Genomic DNA, 10,578 nt, shown 5'->3' with positions numbered 1-10,578 from the left:
TTGGGTAAGATTATTGGGTATCTGTGACCGACAGAGCCACTGTGCAGTACTGGTGAGGGTGGTGCCAGCGCAGCTCACTCTCCTGAGCCCTGTTGTTGCAGCAGAGGATTCTTCCTTCCCAGTTCTTGATCTCATGGCCTTGGAAACTGAACTATTTGACCCAGTGTTCTCTTTCTTGGCATGGATGTTCACATTTCTGGATGTTGCGCTCACCTGCACTGATGAACTATTCATCAGAGCACCCAACAAGAGAAATGCCTGCCTGCCTCAGGATTTGGGGGTGCAAATACTGCTTTTGACTTCCTATCTGAGAAGGAAGAAGTTCCAGGCTTGACTCTCCTACCAGAATTCAGAAATGCCCTTATTTCAGCAGCCACTGGGCTTGTTTCCCAGGTATCAGGTATCCATTTCACCTCTGTACTTGTGTCAGGGAAATAGCCAGGTAAATTCAGGGGGAACTTTCTCAAAGATTACAGGGAATTTGGAGTACACTGGGAAAATCTGGGGAATGACTTCAGGCTTATTCAGGCCTAGTGTGGTCTCTTTGGCAGAACAGATGAAGGATGTACCTGGCACCCATTCATATGGCAAATGCGCTCTTTTCCTGTCCTCTTGGACTATGAGCAGTTCGCCTTCACCTGGCAGCAGTAACCCCATCCCCCAGCCCAAAGAGGGAACAACTGTAGTTTTACAAAACCTAATCCTCAAGATCGTGACCACCCATCTCCAGGACATCACAGCTGTCCATCTCAGCGATGTCATGCTGTAAATCCTGGGGAACTGGGACAGGAATCGTGAATCGTGGGTGCCTTGGTAAAGGATCTAAATCCTGGGGAGAGTTGCTTAGTCAGCAAATACCTTGGAGTTCGGCATACCTTTCCCCACAAATGAAATACAAATTGCACTTGTGCCTTAATCCACCCTTTCTACCCCATTGTGCAAAGCAGGGTAGTTGGCCTTTTCAAACCTTGGTGAAGCACTTACATTTGGGTATTGTGCTCCAAATACAATAATGGGTAGCCCTCAAATCTACTACCTGCAAATGGGGTCTTGAGCAACAGATCCCCCAGGTGGTCCAGGCTCACACTGCAGCAGACCCAAACTGTATTTGGAATGTAAGGTAAGAATTAGAAGAGGTCCTTGGTGTTTCTGAGCAAGACCATTTCCATCAGGTTCACCATCAGAGCTCCACTGGAGATTAGGCATCCTTCCTTGAACCACCATGGAACTGCAACCCAGACTGGGCAGGATCTGATGGCTTACCTATGCACCCAGGTACTCTCCCATTCATCAGATGCAGGCACAGATGGGACTGGGCTTGAGTGAACCCTGAAGGTACTAGTGAACTGCCTATTTGTGTCTCTACTAGTAAGATAGCTGTGGGTAGAGCACAAACACACTGAAGCTTGGCTTACAGGTGGCTCTGCATGACACACTAGCATCACCAGTGAAGGAATTACAGCCCCATGCAGGACACTAAAGAACAGCAGTGAAGGAAAAGAACTTCAGGAAGATAAGACACTGTGTCCTCCATCTGAAGATAGATAGCTTTGTCTAGATCTTGGTGCAGGTGGGCAGGCACTTGGCAAGAATGAAACTGGACTCTCTGACACAGGCCCAGTGCCCCATGTGAAAGCTTGCCCAAGGCTTCCACTGCAGGGGACCAGACGGCCACCCCCTCACAAAGCCCAGGGCTGGGGCATAGCTGCCCATCTGTCGCACACGTGTGCCTGTCACCCCAGAAGTTATGCTGAGCACCTGGAATCAAGGACTCCACTGGGCCATGCCCAGGCTGAGCCAGGGAAAAATAGAGCTATTACCAGCTGAGAGAGGAGGCTGCCTCAGGGGTACAGTGCCCTGATGAGGCTGGTGCAGGGCACTCTGCTTCACCCTATTAACTGCTTCCTCACCTGAATGTCAGGGATTGCCCATCTTCCCTAAAAGGTTTTCATCTTGGTGGTGGTTGCGGGGGGGAGTGGGGTTCCCAGAACCTCTACAACATGGAAACTGGGGAAAGAAGCTAGGATTGTTCTTTTGCCCCAGGCAGTCTCTGGGTAAGTTCAGGAGAATAGTGGCAAAGAGGCACCACTCTGGTTCAGAAGAACATGTCTCTTCAAGCTCATCCAGGATGTTGCTTGATGGCCTACATCTGAACGGGGCCATGCATGTATATGCTCACTTATTCAACCTTGTGAACCTTAATTACAAGTATTCCTTGTACTCACAGGGTTTGGTACAAGTTCTTGACAAGCCACACGACTTCACACAACATGTAGTCTTGGTCAACCAGGCTTCCCCTGCCAGTACCAATCTGGTATGTTGTCCAAGAAAGCTGGCAGTGCCAGGGCAATGTGAGTCACTAAGGCCAAGGGAGGAGAGGGCCCACCAAAAGAAATGGGGTCTCCTCCTCACTTTCTGTGTCTTGGGTACATGAGACCCTGACCAGCAAATCTCAGGGTCAAGCAGCAGCAGGATTCGGCCACAAGTTAGTATGTGTCTCAGGTACTGGGTGATACATACTCACTCTGGAGCCCTAATACCCTGGATAGGGGGTCAGCAAACTTTTTCTGTAAAAAGCCACATACTCTGGACTTTGCAAATTATGTGGTCTCTGTTGCAACTACTAACCTCTGCTACTGTGGAGTGAAAGCAGTCAATGAATGGGTGTGGCTGTGTTCCAATGAACTTTATTTACAAAATAGGCAGCAGCCCAGGTTTGGCCCAAAGACTAATTTGCCGACTACCATCCCAATGGTACACAGTAGGTGACACAGCTGCTTGATGGCACTGTGGCCCCACCTGCTCCTCTGTGAGATGAAAACTTCTATGTCTGGTGCTTTGCTGAGCTGCACATGGGTACCAAACAGTTACTGTGTATACCAGTTTCTGAACAAGTGGTGGGTGCAGAGGCCAGGACACGAGGGTCATGCTGGAAAAGGTGAGCTTCCCCAAAAGAAACACCAACTGCTTTACTCTGGCTCAGGCCCAGCCCTCCTCCTCCCATTTCCACATGGTCCCTGGGTGGGCACTGTCACTCTGGGCCTTTAAGAGTCCTTGGGCTGTGGCCTGACCACCAGGCCCTCTTTAGTGACGGCCCAGTTGTAGCTCTTCGGGGAGTCCAAAGCTGCTTCTACCCGTGCATCCAGGTTCTCTCGGGTGATGAAGTGTTTTGCCTCCTCCTATTGGGAGAGAGAAGTGCAGCTGAACAAAGTGCCCAGCACATACCTGAGAGGCTCCAGTTCTCCCCTGGGAAGGATGCGTGGAGTCCAAGTCCTCTGAATGCCCACTGACCTTCCAGTTAAAGGATTATCACGCAGCCTTGCCACACTTCTCTTAATCATCTGCTGGACACCTCTGTCAGAACCCCAAGCACACCAGTGATAACAATCTTGTGTTCCCCTGGGTGGTATCAGACCCTCAATGATGCCTGGGACCCTCTTAATTTCTCTCAAAATCGTCCTTCTCCCTCTATTACTTAGCCTCATCTATTCACCCTGGATCACTTCTGACTGGTCTCCCTGCTTTAAGTCTCACACCTGCCGGGCTAGCCCAGGATATTTAACCCCTCAGTGTAAGGGTTTACAACAGTAAGGCAAAATACAAACTCCCAGTGGAACGCTTGGGTCCCACAGCAAACACCGGCTTGCCACCGCTAGCCTCTTGAACTTTTCAATGCCAACTCTCACCTCAGGGTCTTTGCACCTGATAAGCACTCTCCCAGCACACCTTTCCTTAACCCTCATCTAACTGCCTCTCAAGACTCAAGGCTGCTCTGTCTTCAAGTACCCACTGCCTCACCTCGCTGCGCCCGGGACTCCGACTGCCACACAGGCAGAGAGTCCGGCCTCAGGCCCACCCTCTGGAGAAGTGCCCACCTGCAGCTGCAGCATTTCCTGCTCCTTGAGCTGCGCCCAGGCCTGCGCTTCTAGGGCCTGACGGGCCTTTTCCTCGGCCTGCCGCTGCTCCTGCTCCCGCGCCTCCTGCCGCAGCCTCTCTATCCTGGGAAGGGCGAGAGGCCGAGACTGAGCGTGACTGGGTCTCTCCCGGGCCGGCCAGGTGGCCCCGCCCTGCCTCCCGCCCCACTCACCTCAGTTCGTGCAGCCGCTGGTTCTCCTCCCGGTTCCAGGCCATCAGCCTGCGGTGCTCGGCGGCGTCTTCCTGGGCCTTGCGCTCTGCCTGGACCCCGGACCGGGCGTCGTGCACCTTCATCCGCACCTCGGACACGAACTCCAGCCTGGGTGGTGACGCGCCCAAAGTCGGAACCATCTACGCCGGCCCGCCCGCCCCAATACACACCACCCGACAGCCGCCTCCCTTAACGTCACACACACCTGAGGGCGCGCACCGTCTGGCGGTAGTGACGGTAACGCTCCGTCACCACGAATAGCTCCGCAGGATCCACCGCGGGCGGGGTCGCCACGCGCCCGACCTTGGACTTGGCTGGCGGATCATAACGGGTCTTGCGGCCGCGCACAAGCAGCAGCAACGAGGGCCGGGATCCGCACAGAGCTCGCGCGCGCGCGGCACTCAGCACGCACAGCATGACCCACGCCGCCCGCTTCCGGTGCGCCGCAGGGCTTCACGGGAGCCCGGATGTGGCCGCGGGTCACCACGGGACGTGTAGTCCGTGGGCTTCAAACCCCACCCTCTGGAGCCCGCTCTGGCGGCGCGGGCTGCGCCCTTCCTGTGGGGCCCGGTGCCCGCCGTGCCCCTCCCACCAGCAGGGCGGGCCCGCATCCCCTCTGCCCCCACGCAGAGAAGGTGGGGGTGGGAGGAGGACCGAAGGAGAGAACTCGAGGCAACAATTTCGGGAACCTCACACCTTTATTGGAGGGCGGCAGGGAGCGGCGCTCTGGGCCGGTCTACGGGGAGAAGGGGCGGTCATTCCAGCGGACGGTCTGGTCACCTGGCCGCCGAATTGCGGCCTTGCCCACCCACTCCCGACCTCGCCTAGCCGACCCAGCTCCCAGGGCTTGCGGTGGGCCCACCCTAAACAAATCTGATATGTAAGACGTGAGCACACAACAATTTAAGTTAGGTGATAAAATTCTGCCATACAGATTTACCACTTTGTCGTTTAGTTACCGTGTTTCCTGGTACACTTTAAAATACAATTTGCAAAATACTAACAGTCCATCTCCGCACTGCTGTCTTCTATGGCCTTAGGGACCTCAGCAATCCCTGATCATTCCTAGGGCACGTTAGTGACCACTTGGTTCTGCGTAGGAAATATCATACCTACCTCTTCGTAGGTGGCCTCTTTCCACTGGCCAGGGGCCTGCCTACCTTGAGACACAGTGGCCTCGCTGGGGGACCCCACTAGTGCAGTAATCTCCTACTCCATTAGTGACTAATAATCTTTTACTATAACATAAATCTTTTCACAAATTGTCCAGAATTCTGAGAAATAGGAAGGACAGCAGATGGAGCCCTGTGTTCAGCACTGGCACATAACCCCCCCTCTTTGGCCCACATAGCTCCCTTGTCCTCAACCAGTATGGTCCCTGGTGGCCAGTGTGGGGAGCCACCGGCTGAGGCTTGCTTCCTCACCAAGGGTTGCTTCCTGCTGAGGAGTCACTGGCCTGTGGTCCTGCCTGCCCAGTGCACAGCGTCCGCAGGGGGAGCCAGGGCATCGCTTGGGAGGCTATGGATAATCTGGGCTGGCTCAGGACCCTTCCTCAGAGGGAAGCAGAGGCCGCAACCCACCCTGCCCACCTGCCACGCTCTCAAGCTCAAGGTAGGTGGAGCTTCCCTCAGCACCTTCCTACCGTTCAGTCTGGGGAGCCCCTTCACCCATCTGGGGGTCTTAGGGCATGCTAGGGATGCTGGGATGAGCTGCAGGCTACCTTTCCTCTGGGGTACCAGTCGTGAGACCAGTGCTGAGCCTCTGAAGGTCCGAGGAGGGCAGTCAGCAGCAGTGGGAGGCCCAGCCTGGAGCTGGCCATGGCAGTTTGCTCCCACAGACAGCTCTCAGAGTCTTGACACTTCCATCCATACTGCCTTCCTCTTCCTCCAGGGTCCCCTTGGACAACTGGCACTTGAAGGGTAGCTTTGGTGTCTCTTAATGCCCTTCCCTCTTCTGTCACTGATTTCACGACTACAGGGGTCTAGATCCTGAGGACTTCGGGCAACTAGCCTTCTCCCTGACACCTCTTGCCAGCTGTGGGCCCTCCCAACTGAGGCCTACCCCTTCTTCCTTCAGGGTTTCCAGAAGTGGGTCAGGTTGGAAAGGGGAACAAAGACTTTGTGAATTCTCCATATGACAGAAAGCAAGGTGGGGGCATTTTGGGAACCCAGTGCTGGGGGCCCAGAGTGACAGGTCCTCTGCTCCTTTTCTCTGTGGTTTGCTATCTTTCTTCCATGGCAGTTGGGGATGTGAAATGAATGTGTGGCGTGATGGGGGCAAGTGCACCCCTTGTCCCTCCCATAAGAGGGCAGCAGACACAAAATAGTGTTGGAGAGAGAAGAGGGTAAGGGAGCTTTTCTCAACACAGTTCATGGCTGGAGGGACTTGGGAGGAAAAAGTAGAGCAGGGTGCCAAGCACCCAGGTTAAAGCTCCAACCAGGAGCTCCAGTCTGGGGAGGGCAGTCTCCTTATTTACTAAGGGAGAGCTGTGGACAAGCTGACTCCTTGAAGTGGTACCTCCAGGCAGCAGTGGAACCCGAGTCAAGCCCTGGGATTTATTGATCAGGCAGTTCCACCCCCTGCTCTGTGCCCACAGACTCCAGTGACATCTCAAAGAAGGCAGGGGCAGCAGCTTGTACCCAAACCCCTTCCCTTCCCTTCCCTGTGTATTTTCAGCTGTTGGCCCTGAGATCGTCAGACATCATTCCCATCTTTCCAAGGATATGAAGTCTTAGGACTCCTGCACCAGCCTGGCTGGTGCCCTGAAGAGTCATCTCCCCACTTGCCAGGCTGCAGCCTCAGGCTTCCACTCTTAGGCCTAGAAAGCCTTCACAGCCTCCCCTGACCCGAAAAGGCAGTTGTGGTCAGGAAAGGGGCAATAGCTGGGGACTCCACAAGTTCCATCCAAGGCTCTCCTTAGTAGAAAAGTGGCAACGTGGAAGCAGGGAGCCCAGCAGCTTGTCTAGGAGGTCTGGGGGAGGCTATGACTGCTCTTCCCCAGAGCTTGTTTTGCCCACCTGTAAGATGAGTTGGGCAGAATGGCCCTCACCCACACAGTGAGTCTCCAGGGCTGGGCCCCTCCAGGTGCAGGTAGCTTTGGCTGGGGTGTATCTACCTACTGGTGGACTCTGTCCTCCAAGCAGGGCCACGAGAGGAGGGCACCCAGCTAAGGGGGCATTTGTGGGGCTACCAGCATGGGGTAGGAGTAATTTTTGCCTCTCAGAGTTCTAACCCCTCCCCATCTGCTCAACCCAGGACTATTCAAATTCAGGCATAGCTGCCCTGGGACACTTACAACATGCCCGCCTCAGTCTGCGTCACTCTGGTTTCTACCGCCAGCATTCAGCCTCCAGGGGGTGAGGCCTGTTGACAAGGTTAATAGCCAATCCTGTACTTGGCCTGAACAGCAAATGGGAGAGTAAGGGTCAGACTGGCATCAGGGTGGCCAGTTGCTGGGAGAGCAGGTGCATCATATCCTGTGGCAAAGATGGGGGAGGGGGATGGCATGACAGGTACCAGAGTTGGTCATGGGCACTTGGACTTCAGCTGCCCAGACAGCTGAATCTCCAAACTGACTTATTCAGTAGGGACCTGAAACAAGTGTGTGGACTGTATGTTCAGTTAAATTGTTTTGGAAAACGCAGACTTTGTTCCTATATACACTGACTAACCAAAGCATTTTTAAGAAAACATTTGCTTTGTGGTTTAGTGAAAATGATTCTTTGAGTTCAGTAAACAAGCAGAGTGCTGGTTTGGGGTTTACAAAGTGTTTTATTTGAAGTCCTTTGTGTTTATTTTAGAAGAAGAACGGGATGCCTTTATTTTTTCTGTGATTTGCTTGGGTTTTTCCGCAAAAAAAATCCAAACCAGAAAAACTAAGTTTTTCAGAGGAAGTTCTGACTCCCTTTCTTTCTGGCAACAGTCTTAGCTTTTCAGCACTACTTGCTGTCCTCTTTCAGACTACGAACTCTGGAATTCATCCTTCTCTCTCTCTCAGGGCACAGAAAGCCATTTGTCCTTTAAGTTCGGCCTTGAGGATATATTCTTCCAGTCTGGGAGCGGCCTGTAGTCCGTTGGGAAAGCAGAGCTTTAGAGCTGAGTGCTCACGTGGTGCTGAGCACAGAGAGGCAAACCCTGGACTGGGTGGTTTAGAGTTGTGGAAACACAGCAGCAGTGGGTGCTCCAGTGCAAGGAACAAAACGGAGGATTAAGCTGAGGGCTGCTAACTGGCCTGTGGCCAGAGTGTGGTGGGGTTGGGTGGGGGAGAAGGGAAGGCCAGCAGAGAATGCTGGAGGGCTCTGTAGAGACTGGGTGAGCTCCTAGGCACTGGGGGTGTGGAACAAGTCTGGGCCACCCTGGTGGAGTCACTAGGTAGCAGACATGATGGGGGCTCGGGACTGGAGAAGGGATGATGGTCCACAACGTACAGACTGCAGGAACACCTGCGTCTGAGGATGGAGAAAGGAGATTGTGGAGGAGCAGCTCAGAGTGAGGACTAAAGTCAGAAGGGAGTCACTAACATCAAGGGGGCAGCTAGTGGACAGACAGTGGATGCCTGGGGCTCAGCATGGAGGTGAGAGTACATGTACAAAAGGAATGTGGGGGAACGAAGTGGGGGAGAGGGGAGAGTAAGTACAGACCTTTTCAAAATATCTGCCATAAAAGGGGGAAGAACTTAGGCCTGGGGGAAATTTTTTTTTGATGAAAAAACTTGCTTGGCAGTGTGTGTATATGTGTGTGTGTGTGATGAATCAAACAGAAAACCTAGAGGGAGCCGCTGTCATGAAGTGAGGTCTCTTGAGAGGGCATAGGCCCCAGAGATAGGGGTGTGCGGTGGCTGCTGACACCACTTTTCCCCTTCTAAGAAATCCTTGCCCCTGCTCTAACCCCATGGACACGGCTGGCTGGTAGAGGGGTGGGCACTGAATGAGGCAGTCACCCCTGCCTTGCCCACACAATCGTGCCATGTGAGCCCCAACATACTTCTCTTTTAGCCTAGACTAGTTCCTGTCAGATTTGTCTCTTGAACCATGTGACCCTTGAAGACGTCTGTTTGGCAATGTGATATTCATTACTGGCCCAGCCACTGACCAAATCAGCCTGGACCCCAGCAGAAAGCTGCCAGGCCACATTGGTGTGCAGCTGCTCAATATGAGCTCTGACACCAGGAGGTGGGTAGCTGGCTGGGCAGTGCGGAGGCAGCACAGGACCTGTGATGGGCTCTCCCGCACATTCGCTATGAAGCTTGCTGATCCAAGGCCTGCCCTCCTCCATCTGCCTGGACATGGTCACACAGAGGCACCAAAAGGTAGGCTGTAAGGTGCCAGGGTCTCCTTCCCAAACTTGGCACCCCTCATCATCAACCTTCCAGATTCTGTCTTTGCTTAATTTATCCCTGCTTCTTTTAAAAACTACTGAATTTTGAATGTATTGCCCTTTGGAGTTTCCAGTTCCTACAAAGGACCAAGTTACCTCTTATTCTCACCTCTTGCCAGCTTCCAGAGGTGGTTGTGGCACCCCCCACCTCCACAGACATCCTGAATATGTGGTGCAGAACTTGGCTCTCACCTTGGAGCCACTGTGCCTGGTTGCCCGGCCTTCAAGGCCCTGTGTAGTGTGGCTCCAAGTGGCCTTTCCTCCTTGCATTCACCTACACTTCCAGCATTGCTTGGATCCAGTTCAAGTCCACCTCCTCCAAGAAGCAAAGCACCAGAGACTTCTGAGTGTGCCTCCATGGCCCAGGCTGGGGTGTCACTCTCATGCCTGAGGAGCCCAGGGCCTATCCCTGCTCCTCTAGGAAGGCCCCATGGGCCACAAGCCTCTCTCAACCCTGCACTGACAGCCACAGCCACCAGTTTACTTTCTTGTTCTCATGATGAGCTGCTCATGAGAACAGGAGGCAGTGGACAGACCCCCCCTCCAGCTGTGCCTCCCACCAAAGACTACATTACCTAGAACCCTTTGTAGCTACGGGTAGCCTTATAACTAGGCTTTAGCCAAGGAGATGTAAGTGAAAATGAAAAGTGCAACTTTTGCTTCATGTCCTTAAAAATGAAGTTGCTTGCTCTCCATGCTCTTTTTGTTTCTCCATGAGAAAAGACAGTGATCTGGCTTCAACTATGAGACCAAGAGTAACATCCTAAAGGACACTGGAACCACAAGATAGGAGGATACTGGGTCTCTGGACTGGGAAGACTTACATGAGAAATAAATGAACATCTACCTTATCTAAGACATTAAAGTTAGACACTTGTCTAATATGTCAGACTAGAAATCAAGTTGGTATCTAAGACTCCCACCATCCTCACCTCTGAATCTGAGGCACTTCTCATGAGTCCTGGAAATGAGGACAGATGTGAAAGGAAAAGGAAGCTATTTAACACAGTGAATGCGGATATAAAGAATGACACAATCCAGATAGTTTTGTAGCAAAGCACCAGATGGGTCAGACT

General features: G+C 53.1%; 2 protein-coding genes across 2 annotated transcripts; both read right to left on the bottom strand.

The window, feature by feature from the left end:
- Positions 1–2,671: 2,671 nt before the first annotated feature.
- On the bottom strand, positions 2,672–4,578 carry MRPS26 (mitochondrial ribosomal protein S26). The gene is made up of 4 exons (XM_017665435.3): positions 4,332–4,578; positions 4,088–4,234; positions 3,876–3,999; positions 2,672–3,179 (listed from the first exon to the last, which is right to left on the bottom strand). Exons 1-4 carry the CDS (start codon positions 4,541–4,543, stop codon positions 3,045–3,047), a joined length of 618 nt encoding a protein of 205 aa, XP_017520924.2. The 5' UTR covers positions 4,544–4,578; the 3' UTR covers positions 2,672–3,044.
- Positions 4,579–4,634: 56 nt separating this feature from the next.
- Positions 4,635–6,533, bottom strand: LOC118969369 (progonadoliberin-2). Its single transcript, XM_037003625.2, is given in 3 exon segments — positions 4,635–4,862; positions 5,551–5,677; positions 5,794–6,533. Coding segments are annotated over 3 exon segments (507 nt in total). The 5' UTR covers positions 5,946–6,533.
- Between the last annotated feature and the right edge of the window lie 4,045 nt (positions 6,534–10,578).

This window comes from Manis javanica, chromosome 5 (genome assembly GCF_040802235.1).
Source record: "Manis javanica isolate MJ-LG chromosome 5, MJ_LKY, whole genome shotgun sequence".
Taxonomy (NCBI): domain Eukaryota; kingdom Metazoa; phylum Chordata; class Mammalia; order Pholidota; family Manidae; genus Manis; species Manis javanica.
The sequence above is the reverse complement of the archived record's forward strand: the minus strand, read 5'-3'. Positions and strand labels throughout refer to the sequence as shown.